The sequence below is a fragment of the Peromyscus eremicus genome, chromosome 12, assembly GCF_949786415.1.
Source record: "Peromyscus eremicus chromosome 12, PerEre_H2_v1, whole genome shotgun sequence".
Taxonomy (NCBI): Eukaryota; Metazoa; Chordata; class Mammalia; order Rodentia; family Cricetidae; genus Peromyscus; species Peromyscus eremicus.
The window spans coordinates 42976286-43002009 of record NC_081428.1 but is presented as its reverse complement, the minus strand read 5'-3'; the positions used below and the strand labels follow the sequence as shown (position 1 = coordinate 43002009).

The following is a 25724-nucleotide window of genomic DNA, read 5'->3' as shown; positions in this document are numbered from 1 at the left end:
TTTCTAGGAGCTGTCAACTCATCAGAAAACAGAGGGAGGAAGTGGAAAAGTAAGACATTCTTCCCAATTAAGAAAGACTGGGATTCTGAAACTTTTTAGACTTGATTTTTTCCTCCTGTAGTTTCTAAAACATTATGATGTAACCGAGGTGGGACTTTTTATTTGAATCTTTAAAGAAGAACTACTTTAATTATACATCTCAAGTCATTCATTTGCATAGCTATTTGCATAGTAACATTAACTATATATTATCAGGTGAAGTCATTGTGCCATGGTAACTATAGTAATTATGTTGAGTATCTTCCATTAGTTTCTTTTTTCCAACCCTACTTTATCTTTTTGGTGAAATACCTTTGTAATCCCATGAGCATTCTCAGTGTGCTGAGCTTCATTAATTTAGGGAAATTTTTATGAACCATGTGAACATGTTAAAAACTGCATCAATAAGCATTGAAGGCTAGAAAGTACACGCATACACACATATGAACACATTACACACTTATAAACATGTTACACACACACACACAGATATATATATATATATATATATATATACACACACAAGTTGAATTCTTAGATCTCTAGATTATAGAATACCTTAAATTTGTATTTTATTCTTCTTTATATATTAGAATGCCAATTTTATATGAATACATTTATATGATATACATGATTATATATGTAGCTTATACCTATATAAACATTATGATTTTTTTCCTTCGAACAAATCATTGGAAGTTAGAGGTCATTAGTCAATTATCACCAGTAGCATTCCACATCCCAAGGAAAGTTACTGTTCAATGTTATTGTTCTCCTTCCTCACTGTGCATCTGCTACTTGAATGCCAGACTTATCTTCCTTGCCACCAGCATGCATAAATAGAATAAAGAGCTCTAGAAACTCCCTTACACATGGTTTCCTGTGGAGAGGCATTGCAGAGAGCTCAAGCTTCCACCTGAAGAACACCTTCTCATACCAGCCACCAACCCCGCTTAGCCGTGTTAGTGCAGTCTACTTACTGAACACCTTGACTAGTGTAGGTGCCTCAAACACGTTGTCCTCGGTCACTAGCATGCACACAAATCTCTTTTCATCACTGATTTTTGCATTGTTGATAGACAAAGTGTAGTTTTCTGAGAGGCTCAATCTGTCCTTGTATTCTGGTACATCATCATACTGCACACTTTTCTTTGTAGAGGATCTGAATGCAATAAATACTGGGGATCCGTCAGGCTTTTCCTAAAAATTAAAGTAACAATACATGTGGAAAACACACATAATTCATGTTTCAGAATAGTATGATTTCTTTTGCCGTATTATTCTAGATGGGCTTTTGTGGGTGGTGATGTTAAAGAGCAGTGGTTTTCAGATATCAGTATCACATAATTCTTTGCTTACAGAAAGAAAAATCACACTTCACATGAAGTGACCCTGTTGGTTCACTCATAGGTTCATAGAGATGGGTGAAAACGAAAGGGTAAAGCTCTCAGAGTTGGAGCTCATCTCACACTTATGGGACATTGGTAGCTGTTTTGAAGGGACATGGCGTAGTCTTGTTTAATATACAGCTAAAAAGTAGATACAAACAAACATAAAAATACAAAAACTAATCTTCAGAAAAAAAATCATGTGGTCATAAAAAAAAAACCCACATAAAAAACCAAAGTGGTCATATAGCTGAGCTTGATATACGGCCTCAGCAGTATCAGAAAGCTGTATTTGAAACATGCATTGCTCTAATCCCCACACTTTAAATGTTCCTGTTTGCCAATTAGCATTGATGTGGTGGTGGTCCTTTACACCATGCATTCAGTTTTCACGAAGGAGCAATATTCGGCTCAGGCAAACCATCCTCTTCACTAAAAGAGAACCAGATTGACCACTAAAACCCAGAGGTTTTTATTTGAGGCTTAAAACTTTCTTTGAAAAGCTTTCATATGAAAACGTGATCAAAATAATATGTAATCCAGCATGGAAAATGGTGCCAGGAACACTGGTCTCTACCAGTGTGTCAATTTAGTTTGTGTGGAATCTAGTCCCTATGTTATCCTTAGGATGTACTATAATCACACATGTTCATATTTCTCTCAGTTGATTCCATTTATTTTGATGGTGAATTTGGTTCATGCAGTGGGTACACTGCATGGCAGACTCTGAGACTTGGAACCTGAGGAATCTGAATAGGCTCTTTCCTGATCACAACTCCTCCACTTTTATAGAGAACTAGATGGAGTTCAGAATGACCTGGATTGACCTGACAATGAGCACAGAGACGCAGTGTGTTGTGTCACCTCCATTTTTTCTTTTATGACACTCACACATGCATAGTGTGGCTGGGGTGTTGAACCCTAGAGTTGTAACAGCTGAATTCATAAAGCTATTTGCCACCTACCAAGTACTAGTAAGCATTTTACTATGAGTTAATTACTTAGCTCTCACAACAACATTGTGAGGAAGATATCTCATTTTCATAGTAAGAAAATATGCCTAATTTACCTATCCATGGAAGACTCTAGACCCTGTTGGTTGTATTTCAGAGCTCACATTGTAAAAGGCCATGTCAGTTCTCACCTTGGGTGCAAGCTTAGGCACTTCAGACAAACTGTATTTAGTATAACATAATTTTTATGGAGACATTTTAGGTAAAAATGTTGGTGGTCAAATAAATCTAACAAATTAATCCAACCAAGGTCTTATACAATTCACAGTACATTTTAACATACCTACTGTTCTGAGAAATGCTGCAATAAGCAAACAGTTAATAAATCATCTGGTAACCAACAACATTCCCCTATGCAAATGTCTGCAAATATTCAGGGACTAGGGAAACATGCTACTGTGTTCCAGGAAACATCCATCTACTTGAAGCTTGTTCACTGCTGTCTCTTGTGGCCCTGTGTTGAGAAACTGTACCACAAAGACACCTTTCATTGATCTGTGTTCAACTGAGGCATTAATCTGTTAAAGTTAATTGGGCTACCACTCCCACCTACCAGGATCTCTGATCTCCATTTCCAGACCCATCTGCACAGACAGTTATGCCTGACAAAATGCGATGGAGTTAAGGGTAAGCAATGGATGAAATCAACAATGTTAAATGTACAAGTTATCTGTAATATCAGCACACACTTAGAAGATTCAGCAACGGAAACAAAGCTGATTGCCAGTTCCCCCTGGAAATCTGAGTTCTCTAGGTACTGCAATAGCTGCATTACACAGAAACTAGTAAAGAGAGAATGCTCTCCTCCACAAAACTGTACTTCATAACTCTGCCTTTCCCTCTGCTGCTAACACTTGAAGTATGGAATTTTCTGACAAAGATGATGTACAAATTTTGAGTTATTGGGTATATTTAAAAATAGCATTAGTTATATAATCATGGATATTTTTGACATATTCAATACATTAATTCTTTCTATACAGGTGTGAACAGATGAGTATTAGCATTATGTCAGTTTTACATACTCATAAATTCTCAAAAAAAGAGAGAGAATTATATTCTAAAAACTGGAGGTAGCAGTTCTCTAAGCCCCAGGAAGCTCACACTTACATATTTCCATTTGCCAAACATGAGGTTCTGAGGTACATCGAGTCGGCAAGGCATGACAATGGTGTCTCCATAAGCTGAGTTGACAGTGTACCATCCGAGGCCTTTGGGCAAAAGGGAAAAGAGATTTTGAGTGTTGTCCTGAAGCTATAGCAGAGACACAAGGGGGAATTTATAAGCCAATTATGTTCTTCACTGTATTTACTAGGAATATATTTCACAGAAACATGAGGCTACACCAAAAATAACATGTTCAAAATTCTCAAAATAGCTTAAGATAATTCTCATTGAACTGTTATCAAATTTACCTCTTAGGAAATGAAAATTAAGTATCAAGAATTAAAAAATGGTTCAAGCAAGAGAAAAATTCAACTTTATTTGGATGGAGAAAAGTCAGTATTCAAATAGCTGATTTTATCGGCATAAATGAAACTAAATTTTATATTTTATAAAATATTATCATGGTAAAATTATAGAGTAAAAAAATCCTCATAAAGAATTATTCACAACGTGGTTAGCTGTATTTGTGAGTCAATCTAATTTAAACCAGTGTTTGTTAATCTGATACAAAAAAAAGTAAGAGGTCAATTCATGCTTTATTGAGAAATGTGATAAATAATGAAAACATGAAAAGGATAATTTTGATTAAGAATGTAAAATACTTTCCATATCTGTTCATAGTCAGGGTGTTTTGAAAAAATCTTAAGGTTTTACAACCATAGAAAGACAAATACCATATGCTCTCCCCACAAAAGGTCAGTGTGAAAATATACGGTAGCCTAGAAAGGTTAAGAGGAAGAGGGAAGAGTGGAGGGATAATACCGAAAAACAGATAAGAGGGATAATTTCCAGTGCTGAATGGAACAGGATGGTGGAGTTCACAATATCCTGCCATATATTTTATGAAGAACTGGATGAGAAGAGCTGGCAAGCATGAAAGAGTTATGAAAAAAATGGAAATGCCCATTACTCTGCTTCTATCCGAGCATATTATGTACATATGTTGACACATCACGTAAAACTCGAATGTGCTAATTATAAAGAAAAATCATTTTGATATTTTCATTGGCAACAGTATCAATGAAACTCTCAGACACTTTGACTTATGATGCTTATGAAGTTGTTTAAAGTTGGAAAAGTTTCTGGGTGAGTGCCCACAAGGTAAATCGCAGATAGGTATAGAGCATGAAGGGGCTAATTTAATCTGTAGTGGAAACACATTAGCAGATGTTATTTCGTCCAGTAGGTGGTGCTAAAGGGTAAAGCTAACGCAATCTGCAGACCATAAATAAAACCATCTTGGGACTTTCTGAACATCCACTTTACTGGTGGATGCCACCTTTCACTGTTAACTATTAATTGCATAGTACACACAAAAGGAATAAAAATCTTGACAAAATTCCTATTCTAAAATGCATTTGGTTAAGGAGGCTACTTCTCTTTATACATGTCTCTGGGAATAAGAATCTAAGGGGAAAATATGTAGCACAAGCTATTTTAACATTTTTACCACTGTTAATATACAGGATACTAGCTAGGCATGGTGGTACACGTCTTTAATCCTAGCACTGTGGAGGCAGAGGCAGGCAGATCTCTATGAGTTCAAGGCCAGCTTGGTCTACAAAGCCAGTTCCAGGACAGCTAGGGCTGTAACACAGAAAAACTGTCTCAAACCGCCCCCCCTTCAAGATACAGGGTACTAAACAGAAACAGTGAGAGTATATTTTCATTTGGAATTTAATAATGAAAGCATACATAAAATTGTTCATTATATACTCAGTATCTGTTAAAATAACCTTAAAACTTTCCCATTTCCCACATGCTGAAGTTATTACTCCCTTTGACATTAAACCATATAAATCAGAGGATCATAAAAGAAGAAATAATGTTTTATGTTTTAGATTTATTTCACGCATTTTGCAGTGCTAGGGATTAAACCTAGGGCCTTGGGCACGCTAGGCAAGTATTCTACAAGTGAGCACACCAGCTCTAATGCTGGAGTTTTAGATGTGTGATCTCAGATATGCACACTAACATTGAGTGAACTGTTCTAATTCATGATACCATTAGGTTTTCTGTATCAGGCTCCTGAATGTGAAATTTTCACCATGCATTTCAAGTTGTGGCCAGGCATAGGTGCAGGTCAACCAAGCCAAAGCCTATGACTTCACCTTTTTGCTTTTTTCATTGTTCTATAGAGAGGCACTTGAATATAATGGTGAATTGTCATTTCACCTTCATCTATGTCAGGGTGTACCTTTCAAAATGCTCCTGTTGTTCAAAAACCACCTTCCTTTGACAATTGACACTGATTCCAAGGTGGACCAGGAAATGCAAACAGTTTGCAGAGATTAGATTCTTATGAGGTGAATCTTTCATAAGGTAAAGGGAAGTAAGCAAAGGCCTTTCCCAAAACGTTGATCATTGCTCTTTTCAGAGACTATTTTTCTCTTCTACCCTTATAGAATACTAATGTGTATTACATATGCCAGGTTTCATGACAGGATTTAAGGTTGTCTGAATCTGAAGTATATCTTGTATTATTATCATGATCAGAGCACAAGTGTGGCAGAGAAAGGAACAAGCAGTTTTAAACTTTGTATCTAATATCAATGCGTGACACTTAAGGACTTTAGTGAAATGATTTCTCATTTGAACGTGGTGGCACCCTTTCGATCTTGCTGATCAGATGAATAGCTTTGAAAATCAGAAAGAACTTATGAACGTGGAACTTAGAGATATTCTTCTTGCTCCCTCAGATTCATTATAACTTGCATGTGTCGAGAACATGGACTTTGTCCTCTTATGTTATTTACTGTCATGAAGAGAAAAGAACCTAAAAGCATACACATTTCATGATAGTTCATGCATAGAACTCCAGGAAAGAAAAAGCTTAAGCCTCTCTTCCCTTTCCAGTGAGATGAATAACTATTTCTGCTCTCTGATTTACAAATGATACCAGAAAACACCCCCTTTCACTTCAAATGACCACAAGTCCAAGTGTTGCTGTAATTGTTTTGAAAATTCATGGATCGCATCTTATAGCGACAATACCAGATTGAAATTAGCCAGGACAAGATGCTCATGAGAGAACAGATAAAAGAAATAAGACCCATGACAAGAATAAGGACCGCAGAGAAAGGCCAACAGTCACAGACAGGAACCCTGTTCCTCAGATTCAGAACAGAAGTACTTTGGATGGCACAGGGAGCCATAACAGTGCTTACTTTAGAATCAATTTTTGAGTTGGCTATAGCCATCAACCTGCATCTATTAAGTGTATATGACTCCTAGGTTCATCTGAGAGAAAGATGAAAGATTTGCATCTGTAGACGAGCTAACATGTCTAACCTGCTAGAGATACAGTAACTGCAAAGAGCACTGGGATTTGGTGACGAATTAGCATCCTAACTCCTAGAGATGTCTTAATCTTTGAGAGGAGGGGGCAGCAAGAACTGAAGCACCTGCCATCCTGAGTGATTCTGTTTTCACCTTGAAGAAAAAGCCTTTCATCTTTAAACTACCAAATCTGAAAATTGAGTTCAACTTACTAGAAATCTCCTGCAGTTTTCTTCCTGTAACAATCATTGACTAAATTATTGAGTTTTGTGGTCTACAGATTATTGGGAACTATTGAAATTGAAAATAACAACTGTCATATATTCCACCAAGAGGCTGAAAATGCATTCTAAAGCAGTAGACTGTGGCTGTGCACAATATGCATGTGTATGTGCATGATTATTCATGTGTCTGTGTATAGGTATTTGTGGTGCAACTATACATGTGTATGAATGGGTGTGTTTATGTGAAGAATAGAGGACAACCTCAAGTGTCTCTCTTCAGGTGCCATGTAGTTTTTTTATGAGATGAACTCTCAGTGAACTGGAACTCAACAAGTAGTTGAGTTGGTCAGGAAGCTCAAAGGATGTATACACCCCCACCTTCCTGGTACTGATATTACAGATTACAAGTGCTCATATGAACCATCCTACCTAGTTTCTTCTTAACACCGATGCTCACACTTGCATGGTGAGCACTTAACCAACAGAGTCACCTCCCTATCCAAGTATGTGCTTTTATAGTCAGCCCATGTCATGTCTGTACCTGCTTTTAACTGGGTGAGAACTATCTATATTAAATGTGCTCTGAACATTCAAGATGCTTTGGTGAATTATAATTGCTAGCAAAAATATGACATAAAATAACACAAATTTTTATGCCTGAGAAGCAGGGTATAATTAAAGCACTTTTTATAAAGTGCTATGAGCCAAAAATTAAAAAAAAAAATCCAATAGAAGTGGAAAGAAAATACAATGGGATAAACAAAAGATATAAAAATATCTCTTGATCAAATAATCCTGATATATAGAATCTTAAAAACTGAGCACAAAATGCACAATGAGTGTAATTGTGTATTTCTACATCAAACAATTTAAAGCAGATATCAAAAGAGATATTCAGAATATAAGTTAGGTGCACACTTTTGACTTCCAACAGAAATAATTATGAATGTAATGATTTTTAGCATATGAGTGGCAAATGATTTTTCTATATAAATGAATTCTAAAGGTCAGAGTAATGATTCTCTTTATATTGCTGATGGACCTTAGACTCTGCTGTCACATTCCAAGCAGAAAAACAATAATATGGAGGACAGGATGAGAATCAGAACCAGTATTCTTCTGCATGTTGTAATCTAGCATGTATAATTATTATTATTGCTCTGATATTTTAATAGCATCATCATCCTTAGATGCCCTTGCTGAGCTCTGCAGCGCTGTTGGGTGCCATGAAAGGGTTAACCTAAATTATAATGGGTTTAGAGCTTGTGATGTAAGAACTAAATCCCAGTTTCACAGAAATTTCACACTTACTTGGAACAAATGAATTGCTGGGGGAAGGGATTAGATACGAAGATATCTGTCATTGAAAACTACCCCTGTGCTTACTTGATTGATTTTGCTATATAACTGTGGCGATGCTCCTGTTTACCTTATTAACGACAGGATGTGCGAAGCTCTAGATGAAGTGCAAATGATTTCTAATATCAGTTCACAGCAGTGTTGGTTACACCTGACATTTAAGGTTAAATCTGTCTCGGTTGTAAGAGCACGGGACTGTATATTGTGAGGTATTTGGAGCATCTCTGATACTGCCACTCTTCCCTCACTATGAAAGTCCAAAACCCACAGAAGTGATAAATGTCCTTTTATATGCAAAATCACCCCAATCCCCACTCACTTAGAGACATGGTTTAAGTTGCAACCACAGGCTTCATAGATTCCATGAAACTGTGGTCATCAATGGAGACATTTAAAAGTAAAATAGAACCTTAATGTAGGACAAAATAATGACTGAATTAATGTGGAGGGATATTAAACTATTAATGATATAAATAAACACAAATAAAATTTAAATAAACATAAATAAACACATCATACATAAATATAAACACATTAAACTATTACATGATGATGGAGCACAGATTCTAAAATTTGATTTCCAATCTTTATAGAAATGATAAATTTTATTTTTTTCACTTCACAAACCAGTCAGTATCGATCAATACCATGAATAAATTATAAAACATACATATTGTATATATTTTATTTAATATAAGAAAATATAGATATGTAGTGAAGTAGATATTTTGAAAGTGTTGGCTAACCCTATTATTTTATGATTCAGTCACTGAAAGATATACATCTCAGTTCTGCTCTGGTAACTTATCACATTAAATTAGAATTTAAGATTTTCTTTACAATCATACATGTAGTTTTTTTTTTTTTGTTTTGTTTTGTTTTAAACTCTTTTCTCTTTTGGGAGCCTGTCAACCAGCTCCCAAATAAATAGATATGGAGACTTATTCTTTCTTATTTATGAATGCTCGGCCTTAGCTTGGCTTATGTCTCGCTAGCTTTTTTTTTTTAAATTAAATTATTCTGTCTACCCTTTGCCTCTGGGCTTTTACCTTTTTCTATTTCTGTATATCTTCTCTTTCCTTCTTATTCTGTGTCTAGCTGTTTGGCTGCGTGGCTGACCCCCAGAATCCTCCTCCCCTTCTTTTTTCTCTATTCTCAATCTTCTCTTTCCAGATTTCTCCTCCTATTTATTCTCTCTGCCTGCCAGCCCAATTTATCCTTGTTCCTGCCTAGCTACTCACCACTCAGCTCTTTATTAGGCCAATCAGGTATTTTAGACAGGCAAAGTAACACAGCTTCACAGAGTTAAACAAATGCAACATGAAAAAAATGCAACACATTTTTGCATCATTAAACAATTGTTCCACAGCATACATGAATGTAACACATCTTCAACTAATATTCCACAACACATGCACATATGTAAACTAAGGAGTGTGTTTGTGTGCATGTTCATGTGCATGAGAAGTATAAGGGGCTATAATTTCAAGTAATTGGCAATGAATGGATGAGGGATGGGAGAAGACATCTGATAAAATGTAATGTCATTTTGACAAACAGAGGGAAGAATTTTTCCTCCCCTCTTCATTCTTTTCTGTCATTTCCCTTCAACTCACTTGGGTACTTAGAGGTTAACTTGGATTTGGATATCAGGAATCCTTGCTCAAAGTTCACCTTCAGTGTTGCCTTTCACAAGTGACACATCCTGTCACTCACACATGTCTGAGCTAGACCTGTGTATAAGAAAAATAGCAATTCTTCCTCTCCTTTTTCTCTCCACTTCCTATAATTAAAAAATATGTCACATTACACATTTTAAAGTAATGATCAGGCCACTAAGGAATAATACTTGGAAGGAAACGACCATCCCATAAAACCATAAATTAACATTAGTATCTGAGATTGTGTTTTAAGATATGTACTCTTCATTTTACTTGCAGAATTGGTGTTTTATAACGCTCCAAAGTAGTTATCATTTTATTAGATTATAGGTCAATCTAATACTCCCTATTATGTGACAGGTCCACATAAAAGTTGTTCAAAATATTTTATTGGGACTTGCACTCTTGTGTTGAAAATTACCCTTTTAGTCTACCTGTACATGTACATCATAAGCAAACATGGCCTGGCCTATAATATAGCATAAGTCAAGATTCCTCTACCATTCTAGGCTTTGCTCCATTGCTACCTCTACCTCATTTTTTAGCACTCCTTGGGCCTGTCTCTTCTGATTGATGTTCTGTGCACCCTTTAAAGACTGTCTGTTTATATATTCAGTCATGCACCGAGGGTTTATTAAACATCTACCTCAGGCAAAGTGCTAGGTGTGCTTCTTTGTGAAGGGAATACATAAATGAAATAAGGGGGCTGTTTCCTTGGGGAACATGGCTGAATTAATATTAGGTGCATATCAACTAAACTATGTGCTGCAGGAATGTGCAGAAAGGAATCCCAACAATGAGCCTGGGGATGTTGGTGAAAGCGCCTTAGAGGACATTCCATTTGGCTGGAACAGTGAAAGAAGGTTTCAGTAAGTGGGAGGTTACAGACAACCTCAACGGGGCATCACAGGAGGAGGCCGCAAGAACTGCTGGTGACATGGTTTCTTCTCTTAAGGCAAATTCAACTTTTCATTAGTCCCCACGGAACAGAGCTTTGATTTTCACAAGGACTAACACAATCCCTTTCCCTGGGCTTCACAAATTCAATAGACATTGGAGATTGCCACTTTCTTCTTGCTCTCATCATCAACATTGGCACTGAGTTTCTATTGAGAGCAGGTTAAAATTATAAGTGAGAATTTTATTTAGAAATTACCCTAAGACAACAATTTTTTAATCATTTTTTTGAGATTATAATTATTGTTATGTAATTTCTCCTTTGATTTGTCTCCCTCTGAATCCTCCCATATACCCCTCTTGCTCTCTTTCAAATTCATGGCCTCTTTTTTCATTAATTCTTGTCACATGCATATATGTACACACACACTTCTAAATATAACTTCAGTCGGTATAATATAACTTGTATGTATGTTTTCAGATCTGATCATTTGATATTAGATAACCAACCGGTGTGCTCTCCCCTGGGGAAGTGAAGTCATGGATCTTGCAGGAGAACCTACAACCACTACCTCACTACAGCAGCAGAATCCTGAACTGCTCTCTCCATTTTTGTCCTTACACCCACAGATAAGTGTAGCCCTCACTAACAAAAAGGCAACTTCTCTTTGCAACAGAGACCATTTCATAAAACCCTAACCAATCAAAATGCAGAGTTGTGGAGCCCGGTCTCAATGACTACATCCACAAAACAACTCCCACACCTAAGGCTCAGAGAACGTTGTGGAAGAGGGAGTGGAAAGACTGTAAGGGCCAGAGGTCCAGGGTGTTTGTTTTGAGACTATGTCTTCTAGGAATTTCTGAAGCTATGCCCACGAAGTTTCACTAACATGACTCCCTCAACATAAGCTGAACAAGGACAACAATAGGCAAGCCAAAGACCATGAGACCTCAACCCTCCAGAAACAGCTACAGGCAATTGTAATGTTCAGAGAAACAAAGAAACAAAATAAAACTTGTGAACCATTCCTTTCCTTTATTGAGAGTTGCTTCTTGAACTTTCAGTCAGGACATAGATTTTTCTCTACTTGTCAGAATCTCTTAACTCTGGAAAATCCATGAATGAACTTTAAGACATCTGTGAGTCCTCTTGAATAATATTTAAATGTATTTTAGATAAAGGAGTGCTAAAATGTATACTTTATATGAAGAAGATATAAATAATAAATCAGATTGAGAACAGGTAACTCAGAGGAAGAATAAAAACTCTAAATTCACTCTAAGCTGAACTGAACTTAGGTAAGCACAATTTGCTAGTATTGAGGATAAAACACCTTTATATCTAGCATGTCCCTTACAGGGGGTCTCTCCAACAATAGCGTTTGCATATATGCATGATTATATAGAGCAGCATTACTGCAAATGCTCAACATGAAAGAACCGAAATGCATGTTAATATAAAGAGAATATCTATGGAGACAGTTCTCCCTATGAACATCTTAGGAAGTAATGAGAACAAATATACATACTACTTTTCGTCATTATGTAAGTATTTTGGTTTAAAAATTTAATCTACACAATTATTACTCATTGAGCAATGGGTAGTCACTCAGTGCCAAATGCAGTTGTAGGTAAGATAAATGAAGTTACACAAACACACACGACCAAATAGAAGTAAGTAATATACATGTGTACACACACACACACACACACACACACACACACACACACACACACACACATATAGTAAGGTAGGAAGAATTTCCATCGTAGTTCTTTCTCTAACCAGAGAACTATTTGATGACAATTCCCAACACTTTAGTTTGAAATGTTATGAAGCACCTTAAAGTCTGAAGAAACACAATGAATGTTTGAGCTCACTGTGCAGGGTGTTGTACACATATAATCCCAGATCTTGGGGGATGGAACTAACACAATACTAGCTATATCACAAGTTTTAGGCTAGCCTGGTCTACGTAAGACCCATTCTCAACTTCATCCCCAAATAAAGTACAAGCTGAAGCCCATCTATACAACACTGAGAGAAAGTCTGAACATCAGCTAGCCCACATCTTTTCTCCATGTTGAACCTTCCAGAAGTCCACATATTATTTTTCTGGAAGGAGAGCCTAGCATCAGAGTTTGGGGAGGGGAACACTGTGGCAACTTAAAAGGACTGTTGTAAAATGCTCACATCAACAAAAACTAATTTAGATTAGAAATTATTTAATGGACTATAATGTACACACACAAAAAACTAACAGATGTGAACTTACGTTTGGAATGTTACTAATGGCTCTAATATTTTAGTGTTGGTGTTTTTTTTCCCCCAGTAACTCCACATATAATTTATTCTAGGAAGGGAAATGATATTCCCACATGCTTGTGCCACAATGAGATCCCTGTGTTACAAGTCATCACTCATTCCTAAGAGACGAGTTTTTGATTAAACTATAATTAATTAAGCTATATAATTAGAATCATAAGCTATATAATTATAATTAAGCTATAGCCATGTCAGTGTGCCAAAGCACAGGTTCTTCAGCCATTGACAAGCTTTACCCCAAACACTTAAAAATGCTTCATGCTCTGTTCTTTTGTGGGTAAGAAATACACAGTGAACCAAAAATTTAGATTGTGTGTAAAAAAAGTATAGCCACTTTAATTCTTATTTTAAAGTATATTCTCACGATTAAAGAAAATAAGAGAAATGTTTAAGTATATTTTCTTTTATTTTGCATGTTACTCATGATAAAAATAAAAATTACATATGTGATTAGAGATTTATATGAACTGCTTACAGGGTTTTTTTTTCTAGACTTGATGCTACATCTTTAAGATACTAAATAAAAAGAATTCTCTACTGAGAGACTTAGCCAATTTAATGAAAATAATTAGCAAAATATTACTTTCTCGATTTGTCAATTCCCTCAATTCATTTTCTCATATTATATTGTTCTGTCTGAATCCTGGGGACTTTATTTGAGCTAGTTTAACTGAAGAAGAAGTGGAAGAAAGCAATATTTGAACACTCTCTGGGATTAGATAATGCAGATATTTAGGCTCCATTATTGTGCATTTTCTCAGCAAGAAATTCCAGGTTTAACTATTTAAGAGTATCATTGCTATGTTAGTGGATAGAAATCATACTTTTCCTGTACAATTTACCATGTAAGCTGAATTGAAACTGTGGATACAGTTGAATTACTTTAGCAAGAAGAAGAATAGCAGTACTGTATTCACACAAACACCATCAACAAGAATGCAGTCCCAAGGCTTTAAGCACAAAAGACTTTAAGTGCATCATCTGAAGTAATGGAAACTTCTGGAATTTAGAAGAGTCTGTCTTCAAAAAGAGTTCATAGCAATTGTGACACAATTAGTTTGTTTTCTGCAAATAATTTAATACCATGACAACAAAGGACATCTTGATAGGAGAAAAATCAAAGGTCTCCTTGATAGCTCTGTCAAACTACCAAACAACAAATTTCTAATAACCTTAATAGTCCTTAAAGTGTCTTAGAAAAATATATTCCAAAGATTTTTAAGCAATAAGATCACCACTGTTTTCACAGACAGCATCTACTAATAAGAGCTTGCTTAATTATTTTGCATTAGCATTTGAAGAAATGTACAACACCACTGGAATAACAGACATAACAAATTTTATTTTACCATTGAAATAATGAAGAACTAAAGCTGACCAGTGAATTGACGGGATTTCAAATGAGTTTAGTAGGTTTCTGCTTCAGGATTGCTTGAATTATCCTGTTTGGGATACTGTATTTTGCATATTTCACAGTAAGTATCTGAGTTGGTTTGAGAAATGTTTACATTGGTTGAAATTATTCTTTCTTGATGTTTCCTCATGCATCCTAATTTACATTACCTATATCTCCCTGGGCTATAGGGTTGTACAATCCAACATGATAAATCCTAAAGGTTAAAAGCTATTTAATAAGATGATCCACATAGTTGGTGCAGTGTGCTGGCTGATTTCCAAAGCTTAGATTTCTGTAAATTACATGCTTTTAATCGACATGTCTCAGGGCATTTTCAATATAAGTTAAATTCTTAGGAAGAAAATTATGTTTCTATGACATTTTTCCCTATTTCTTACAAACTGAACTACGAGTTATTTTCAGCTTTGAATATGAAAGAAAAATGGGGAAGTGTATCCAAGATACATTTTTGAAAAGAATGAAAGTACAGGGAAGATAAAATTTAAAAAGAAATTTAAGAAATCAGCAAGTATTGTGCTTTATGAGAATTTATATGAAGTTGAAATCATTTTCTCATCTTAAGAGAACCTGTGTAGCCTCAAGTACTGAATCGGAATGGAAAGCATGTCCATTGTAGCTTTCCTACAATGGAGCTCACTGGGGCAACACTAGGAAGCATGAACTTAGAATGCTGACATCTATTAATATTTTAACAATAACTTTTCATATATTCCATTTTCTCTGACAGTCATTATTCTTAATTGATGAGTGGGAGGAAAAGTGGGAAAGAGAACAAGATAATTTAGGAAGGTGATGAGTAGAATAGGAAATATATGAAGCTCTATTGAAAGGTAATTTTATCATTTGTAAGAGTGTCAGAATAGAGAAATGCTGTGAGATGGGGTGAAATCTGCCCCTAAAGTTGCTTCCAGCTTTAAAACTTTTCCTTATTCCCCAAAGCTTTAACTCTTTAAAAATTTCATCTTCTGGTTCCTAAATCCAGTTCTTATGCATAAATGACAGGGCTCTAGCCTATGATTTCAAACTGACTTAACATCCTCTCCTTTTAAGAATTTTTACACTCTTTGGTTGTTACAGACAAGGTACCAAAACAACGGCAAAAGTAGAGAAAGGAAGAAGTGTGTAAAGGAAATATGGCCTGTCATCTGTGACTGCACAGCAGTCTGAGCACGTAGATAGTGTTATCAAACCCTACCCATGAATTCCTATCTGTTTACAAGGGTGTGCCTATTTTTCTGTATAGTTGTGGTATACATTATTTTGTCATCAGTTTTGATGCTATATGCCCAGGTTGAAGCCATGACAAAATAAAAGGCTTTATCTTTTCTGCTGTTATTTAGGGTACAGTTGTGGGGTATAGTTGATATAAAAATGTACAAGACCAATTTCTAGCTTCAGGAAATGTTAACTCACCAAGTGGTTACAGCTCTGCACAAATCATGTATGCTAATGCCACATTTTCAATGAGCTGTTCCTAGCAGAGGGCTGAGTGTAACAAAGATACTAAAATGGCAAGTTCATCAGATGGGAGTTTTCTCCTATGTTGATGACAACCTAGCTCACTCTTCAACGCCCAATGACACCATAGGGCGCAAAGCATTTTGGAGGGCCTTCACTCAGCCTTCTGCCCCTAATTTTCCACCTAGGGTTGTATTTACATTGTGTTCTGATGACTCCTGTAAGGCCACCAGCTCCCTCCTCATTGTTTCTCACATAGATGCTGTCAATACCACAATGTCACTGTGGCAAAGTACATTTGCCACCTGCCACCAAGAGCATCTCAGCTAACACGTGGAAGAAACCAGGAAAGTGACCATGATACTGAGTTGCTGAAATTAATAGGTAGGTTAATAGATTCTAAAAAAACTGTGATTTCAGTATGGAAAAAGTGAAGGTTTAAAAAAAATGAATCTGTAAAGGGTTAGTGAATTTAAAATTAAGCAATACATTGACACAAGTTCAAAGTGGATAAAAGACCCAAAACCGTAAAAACACTAAAGAGAACAGAGATGAGACCTCCTTGACAATGTTTGTGGCAAACTGTTTTTGGATTTGACACTAAATTCAAGGTAAACAAACATACAGAACTACATCAAACTATAAAGCTTCTACCCAAGATCACACAGGAGGATGACAATGTTTGTAATCTAAAATAACTCTAAGATTTAGGAGAAGATATTTCAAATGCTGTATCTGGCACAAGATTAATATCCAAAATTAAAAAAGAAAAGCCCCAAGCAAATAAAAATCTCCCAAATCCAAAATTCAGAAGGGACTCATTGTAAATAATAGTAAAGAAACAGCTGTATTTAAAAGGGAAAAGGCTGCAAACAGACACATTTACCTAAATATATAAATGGCACACAGGCACACGAAAAAGTGCTGAATGTCTCTAAGTAGAGAGATGATAATCAAAACCCCAAGAGAGTATCACCTCATATCTCTATAAAATATAAAGTATTAACATCCTGCTGCATGTATCAAGTTGTACAAGAAACAACATATTAAGTAATCTTAAAGTATATAAATAATAACTGCACAAGTAGTATGTAATTTATCAGATTTTCTAAGTTGTAACAATCTCATGCATTGTACTTTTTGAGGAGGAGTTGGCCTTCACAAAAGTCCAGCAAGAGGAGCAAAGATGCTTGTATAATGAGCAAGTATCATGATAACTTCATTTGACTAGTAGCACAGCATCTACCATACAAAGCCCAAAAACTAAACCAACATCATCAAACCAGAGCACAATAAATCCAGGGTTCAAAAGAGAAGTTTGAGTCTTATATTTATCCGAGAATAATTCAATGTCATTAATTTATTTTCTATTATGTACAATTCATTTATACCCTTCAAAATGTATTTTAAAAGCTTTACATATTCATCCCAAAGTAGTTTTGAAAACTATAGGTGTAAGAGCTTAAAAAGGGCTTAAGCTGTTTTATTTGATTATCTTTCTCAAAAACTTAAGTTTTGCCACAGACAGCTCATCTAAGACCAGTCATTAGAAGACCAGTCAGAACCTTTACTTGACCAAGCTTTAGGCATTTTCCAAACAGGAAGCAGAGAGCTGGGGAGGCAGGAGAATGGGGGAAAGGCAGTCAGCTAACAGAAGAACCCATCATGCATTTGTAACACCTAGAGTAGCAGAGACAGCATGGCTGACCACCAGGAAAACCTCTGAAGGATCCAAATGACAAACTTAGGATTGGATCTAGAAGTTTCCAGTTTCAAAGCCTACTGTTATTCCTGTGCATCTGAAATACTGCTCATGATTGTGACTTTTAAATGACTTTAAATTATGTATCCTCACATAAGCATGCTCAAACCTTTTGTAGAAACTCCAGTTTTAATTTCCCACACTGGCAAGCAACCAAGTGTCCTTCTAGAGTTGAAAATCAAGCAATGTGACATCTACCCAGGAGCAGATTACTCAGCACTGAAAAGAATTAGCCAGCCTGCTATGAAAAGACATAGTGCAACCTGAAATGTACAAGGCTAAATGCCAGAAACCAACTGAAGAGGCTTCACCCATGTGTCATTGTAGATAAGACAAGACAAAGCTATGGGAAGGTAAATGGTAGACCAGTTGACATTGGTTCCTGGGAGGAAGGAAGGAATAACAAAATCAAGCACCGGAGATTTTTTTTTAAGTGTTGTGAAATTCTTCTGACATCATAAGAAGCATAAATGCTATTAAATAGGCATCAACACCCTAAATGTTTCCCAAAAGAGGAAAACCTAAGATAAACTACAGACTTTAGTGCGATAATGTTGGTTCATCAATTTTAACGAGTGCACCACTCTAATGCAAAGCTAATCACGACAAGGGAAAGGGGGCAGTGGTGGGGTGTCTGAGGGGAGTCTATGGGAACTCTCATTTCCAGTCTGTTTCTATACAAAGCAGTTGGCCAAGTTGAAAAGAGACAATGTACATAATTCCTTTAGCTTTGGGATACACTATATTTCAAGAGTCTCATCTAAATTCTTTTGGTCTCCGGGAGGGAGCCTTAATTTCCAGGCAACTGGGCTGGTGTTGACAGTCAGCAGCATCCATGCCTTGCTGGTGGGAGGGTCCTGGCTGACTGCAGCTCTTTCACTGCTGTTTTATGAGGATGTTTCCCACATATCACCCATCCCACTGAGGTGAAAATAGATTTGCTTCAGCTTTACATTTAAAAGACACAATGTCTTTGAAAATTTGCTCATGGCTGCTGCTTAGGGAGATAATGATACTCAAAATTCCCCTAACTGGATATTATAATATTGCCTCTTTGGCACCGCTATTTTTAACAGCTTTTAAAAGCAATGGTGTCATTTAGGTTAAATAAAAGTTCACTTTTCTTACACATTCAAAGCATGCCAGGTTATAGACATGAGCTATTAAGAGTCCCAGGAAGGACTTCAGGTTATATCATGTTTTGTTTATGAATCTCATCTGGAAAGAACTAAATTGTCCCCCACGAAGTGATTCACTGGAAACCAAACAAACAACACAGAGAAGAAAATTCTTGGACTCTGCCACTCTGTGAAAAAAATCCATTGGCAATTTTCAAGTTAGTTCTCTCTCTCTCTCTCTCTCTCTCTTTTTTTTTTTTTTTTTTTTTTTGGTTTTTTGAGACAGGGTTTCTCTGTGTAGCTTTGCGCCTTTCCTGGAACTCACTTGGTAGCCCAGGCTGGCCTCAAACTCAGAGATCTGCCCGGCTCTGCCTCCCGAGTGCTGGGATTAAAGGCGTGCGCCCGGTCTAGTTCTCTCTTAAGAGTTCTAAAAGATCTCTCTCTCTCTCTCTCTCTCTCTGCTCTAGGTGAATTTCATTCAGCCTTAGCATCTCCTCTCTAAGTTTAGAATAGACAAGAACATTGCTCATATAGTTTTAAAGTCTTTTCTGAAGTAACTGAATTCTTAGTGTATAAATATGATAATTGGTACACATCTGCCAATATATACCACATCTGCCAATATATACATACACCAAATGCCTACTAGGTCATTAGAAGTCTTTAGATTTTTTTTTTTTTTTTGCTCAGAAATCTGTGAGATTTCACCTATGATTTTTATAATTTCCTTTTATTGAATATGGATTTTTTCTGTACTATATCCTGATTAAAGTTCCTCTCCCTCTACTCCTCTCAGTTCCTCCTCCCCTCCCCTCCCATCCAGATTCACTCCCTGCTGTGGGATGGTCTGTATGTCAAATGTGTTGCTCTGATTGGTCAATAAATAAAACACTGATTGGCCAGTAGCCAGGCAGGAAGTACAGGCAGGACTAACAGAGAGAAGAATTGAGAGAACAGGAAGGCAGAGGGAGACACTGCCAGCTGCCACCATGACAAGCAGCATGTGAAGATGCCGGTAAGCCATGAGCCACGTGGCAAGGTATAGATTTATAGAAATGGATTAATTTAAGATGTAAGAACTAGATAGCTAGAAGCCTGAGCAATTAGGCCAAACAGTTTAAATAATGTAAGCATCTGTGTGTTTATTTTATAAGTGGGCTGTCGGACTGCCAGGGCTTGGCGGGACCCGGAGAAAAAACTATCCAGCTACAACTCCCTTTCTGTCTCTCATTAAATAAACAAATAGGCTTTTAAGGGATAATAACAGAATAAAATAAAAAATAACACACCAGAGTTGGACAAGACAAACCAGCCGAAGGAAAGGAATTCAAGAGAAGGCTGAAGAACCTGAGGCCCTCTTGTTTTCACACTTACAAATCCCATGAAAACACTAAACTGGAAGCCAAAATATACATGCAAAGGGCCTGGTTCAGACCTGTGCAAGCCCTATGCATGGCTCTGTGAGTTCATGTGAGTTGTATTTATCAGGATTTAAAGGGCTTTGCTTTCTTGGTGTCCTTCATCCACTCTGGCTCTTCTGCTCTTTCTGCCTCCTCTTCTGTGGTCACTTCTAATTTGAAAACTTGGGAGATGTTCCACAGAGAAAATGTCTAGCCCGATATCTCCATGAATGGCTATCAATTTGAAAATATATGTTCTATGAAAATAATGGATAGACTTTAATTTCTGAAAAATATCATTGTGGAAATTTGCTATTTTCCCTGAAATCTTTGTAACATTAAACAAATCCTGATTATAGTTATGTAAATATATGTATATATGTGTGAATATAGATGAATAGATCACTGAAATCTACATAGAATGGGGGGGAAATGCTTGAAAAAAGAACACAGTAAATATACACTAAATTTAATGACTTTTTGTTGGCATGATGAAAAAATTGTAAAGAATATAATATATAGAAAGAAGCATGGGGTAAATCTCACTAAAACTGAAGACATTTTTATTATTGATCATGCCAAACATTCATTAATTCTCAGAATTTACTGTACACACTACTACAGGGATGTTCATCCATGTTCATTGCTGCTTTATTCACAATAGTAAACAATTAGGAACAGCTTAGATGTCTATCAGCTGATGAGTGGATAATGAAACTATGGTAGATTTACACAGCGTAATATTATTCAACTGTTAAGAGAAATGAAATTTGTTCCTACCCCCCTTTCCCCTTCATGGGGTAATCCATGCATATCCCTCTTAGGGTCCTTCTCTTTACCTAGCTTCTCTGGGATTGTGGATTGTAGCCTGGTTATCCTTTACTTTGCATCTAATATTGACTTATGATTGAGTACATATCATATTTGTCTTTCTGGGTCTGGGTTACCTCACTCAGGATGATTTTTTTCTAGTTCCATCCATTTGCCTATGAATTTCATGATGTCATTTTTTAACAGCTGAGTAATACTCCATTGTGTATATGTACCACATTTTCTTTATCCGTTCTTCAGTTGAGGGATATCTAGGTTGTTTCCAGGTTCTGGCTGTTACGATTAGTGCTGCTATGAACATGGTTGAGCAATTGTCCTTGTGGTGTGGTTGAGCATCTTTTGGGTATATGCTCAAGAGTGGTATTGCTGGGGGGTGGGGAGGAACATGAGGGCTTGAGGTGACAGAGAGGGAGAATAATGAAAGAGATATTTTGACAGAATGAGCAATTATGGGGTTAGGGAGAAATCTGGTGCTAGGGAATTCCCTTGGAACTCACAAGGATGTCCCCAACTAAGACTCATAGCAGTGGTGGAGAGGGTGCTTGAACTAGCCATCCTCTGTACTCAGATCAGTGACTACCCTAATTGTCATCATAAAACCTATATTCATCAACTGATGGTAGCAGATGCAGAGACCCATAGTCAAGTACTTGACCAAGCTCCTGGAGTTCAGTTAAAGAGAGGGAGGAGGGACTATAAGAGCAAGGGGGAGACAAGGTTATGATGGAAAAAACCACAGAGACAGCTGACCCAAGCTAATGGGAGCCCACAGACTCTGGATTGACAGCAGGTGAGCCTGCATGAGACCACACTGGGTCCCTTTAGTGAGGGTGACAGATGTGTGGTTTGATCTGTTTGTGAGTCCCCTGGTAATTGGACCACGACTCATCTCAAGTTCAGGAAGTGGCTTTTTTAGAGCCCATTTCCTTATGGTTCCATGCCTTACTCAGCCTTGGTGCAGGCGGGAGGGACTTGGGCCTGCACCAACTTGGTATGCCAGCCTTTGTTGAATACCCAAAAAGGCCTTACCTGCCATGAGGAATGGGTGCGAGTGGGATGGGGGAAGGTGTGGGGAGGATTGGGAGAAGTGGAGGGAGGGGGAACAGTGGGTGGTATGTAAAATAAAAAAAAACTTTAAATAAACAAGAAAACCTAAAAATAAAAAAAAAACAAAAAAAATAAATGAAAGAAAAGTGAAATTTGTAATTAAATGGATATAGTTAGGAAAAAACATCATCCTGAATGAGGTAACCCAGATCCCAAAAATACAAATATTGCATGTTTCTCCCATCCCCTTTCTTTCTTGTTCAACCAGTGAATATTTTGGGGGTTACTTACAGCAGTATGTGGAAGAGGTTGCTTACCCAAAGGTACTCAAAGACTGTTGCCATTATGGAACTCCAAACTAACATGATATATAGCTTATGAAAACTGTACACCTAGAGCACACTACACACTGAAATTCTCAAATAATTAATGAGAAAAATATGTCGGAGGAGAAAAAAAAAAGACAGAGGACATATACAGAGGATGTCTACATCTCAAAATAGCTTCAAGAACTCCCCGAAACTTACAGGATTTACTCTGCTTAACTGTCATCAAGAAACTCAGTCACTCATGCTACTTAGAAGAGGCTTAGACAAACTGAGCCATTACAGCAATACACAGAAGACTTGTGTGGATTCAGTCCAGAAGAAGTTCAGTATTGAGAGAGAGAGAGAGAGAGAGAGAGAGAGAGAGAGAGAGAGAGAGAGAGAGAGAGAGAGAGAGAGAAGTGGACACAGGGCACAGGGTTCTACCCCTAACCAAGTAGCTATTTTTATACTTGCTGGCAAAAGGAAATCGGTTTTCTGTTTTCTTCAGTTCTTCAATAGAGTGTCACTGGATATTTTAGCCATACTCCTATGAGTATGTCCTATGCCCAGGAGTAGTTGGCCAACACAAAACAAACTCCATGTATTTTTTTTTTAGTAGGTTCTGCTTTGTTTTGATTGTCATTGTGTCTTATTTTTGTTTTGTTGTTTTTTGAGGGGGGGGTTGGGGAGAGAACACATAAAGTTGGGTAGGTAGGGAGGTGGAGAGGATTTGGAAGGAGCTGGTAAGGGAGAAAAACCATGATCAGAGTACACTATATGAAAATAAAAATTAAAGAAATAAGATAAAAATCAAAATTTCTATAATGTTTTAGAAATTAAATTAAATTTAAAGCATTCTGATTCATGTTAACTATTAAAATTAACATAAAGCTTTGGTTCATTCACTACAGTATGGCAGATTCATTTCCAAGGAGAATGCATCCTCTAATACAACATACATCAGATAGCAATAATAGCTAAAATATGATCCTTGTGCTCAGATGTGTGGGCCTGTACTAAGTTCTGTTCCTAGTAAGCCACACAATCTCTAGGAGTTGTTTAACTGGTATGTGCTTATCTTGTCCAACTATAAAATTAAGGGCAATGATAGTATCAAGCCCACAAGGTTGCCACTAATCATGTGTTAAGTTTAGCTAAGACGTATTTGCCAGGTATCACATTCTCACCAATCGCTAGCCACTGCACCTGCCTGGCTTATATTTATTAGGATAATAGAAACAGTGTGCCAAGCATTGAAGGAGCAGATGTGGGATTGATGGATAGATGCAGAAGGGCTTGCCCTGAAAGGAACGTTTGTATTGAGTCCTCACAGATGAGAAGTTCTTCAGGTGGAAGGAAACTGCAAGAGACTTGTGGTGATATTTTATTTGTATGTTAATAAATAAAGTTTGCCTGGAGATCAGAGGTCATTAGCAAGCCAGGAATAGAAGTCAGGTGGTGGTAGCCCACGCCTTTAAACTGATCACATGGCAGGCAGAATCTCTGTGTGGTCAAGGACACAGCCAAGCGTGGTGACGGGAGTCTTTAATTCCAGTACCAACCATAGAGACCAAGAGGTCTGTATAGACAGGCAATGACGAGGAAGTCATGTGTCTGGGCTTACAGCCAATGAGAAGGTGGAACAGGAAAGCAATAAAACACAAGACACACAGGAAGAAGGTCTTTCTCTCTGGGGAAGCGATGGCGACTAGGTGGTAAGATAAGGTGGTCTTGGCTCTTTGCTAGTGCTCTGATCTCTTGGGCTTTTCACCCTATATTTGGTTCTGTGTTTCTTATTTAATAAGACCATTTGTTTAGAATTTCGTCTACAAAGACTCAGTGCACTGTGAGCACAAGGTCTCATCTTTATAGCTGGTACTGGCTGAGACCTGGGACCAGGGAGAGGCAATGGAGGGTAACACAGCTGAGAGAGATCTGGGAAAGAGACCTGGAAATGGTTAAACCAAAGCTTAAAGAATTCAGACTTTATCCCACAATAAACGTGGAGGCAAGAAAGGGAATTTGGGGCTAGGTTGAGGATAGCAGTGACGCCCACAGGTTTTTGCTCTTGATAATTATTGTTACCAGCAATCTGGGCAAAAACCAGCTAGAGAAGGCCCAAGAATCAGAGAGCCCCATCAGAAACTTTAATTGCTTATACAATAGTCAGGAAATAGGGCAGTGGGGATGAATAAGGGGAGACATAGTAAAAAAAAAAAGAGAGAGAGAGAGACAGACAGACAGAGAGACAGAGAGAGACGGGGTGAATGTTTCCAAAGTGAAATCAATGTGAGTTTCAGTAAGTCTGCTGGTTCCTGAAACTACAAAGTTCACATTTCCCAACAGAGCTAAGTACACTGCTCACTTGAAGAACAGCTAATGCGCTGCCTCTGTGGGAGCATATAATACACAATGTGTGAAATCACACACGAGCTGGGCAAATAGGAATGCAGACTTTTTGTGTTAGCTCTGTGGAGAAGCTTGAGACTAAATACGCAGAACAGTCCAAAGCAAATATTAACTCGGGCGGTGTTAGGTGCCTGGGTTTCCAAACGCAAATTGTTAATGCAAAATGCTTTAACACCTTCAACCCCTGTTTGCTGTATTCTCTAGATAATGGAAATAGAAAAACCAAAACGGAGAATTTAAATAATTCCCTCTCTGTTTTATTTGAGCTTTGTGTTTACCAGTTTGGAGCTTTTGACAAAGGGGCCCAAATTGAAAGGCACACAAAGCACTAGAATTTTGTGCTTTTAATTCACAATTATTATTTTTTCCTTTCTAGAAGTTTCTGGATTAATTGGGGACTGCAGAGTATTTTGAAAACACTTCTGTTTGAATGGAGGATGCTGCAAGTCTCTAGTGTCAAGTGTAAAGACATTACAGATGTGTGGCCTCAGTATTCCAGTTCAAGGTGTCATGTGACCAAGTTGGTTGCCAAGGACAACTGTTGCTAGCTTCCCTTGCTAGTGAACTTCAAGGGTGACCTGATGCAGTGTACATTTCCTATATGGGGAAAATGGAATGATT

The 25724-nt window shown here is 37.2% G+C and overlaps 1 protein-coding gene across 1 annotated transcript in view; it reads right to left on the bottom strand.

Annotated features, from left to right (window-relative positions):
- The window catches only part of Alcam (activated leukocyte cell adhesion molecule), a 182440-nt gene that overhangs the window by 41128 nt on the left and 115588 nt on the right, over positions 1 to 25724 (bottom strand). Inside the window, exons 2-3 of the mRNA XM_059277074.1 lie at positions 3551 to 3651; positions 1020 to 1239 (exon numbers count right to left, since the gene is read on the bottom strand). Of these exons, the coding sequence (XP_059133057.1) occupies positions 1020 to 1239; positions 3551 to 3651 (321 nt within the window). The remainder of the gene's footprint in view (positions 1 to 1019; positions 1240 to 3550; positions 3652 to 25724) is intronic.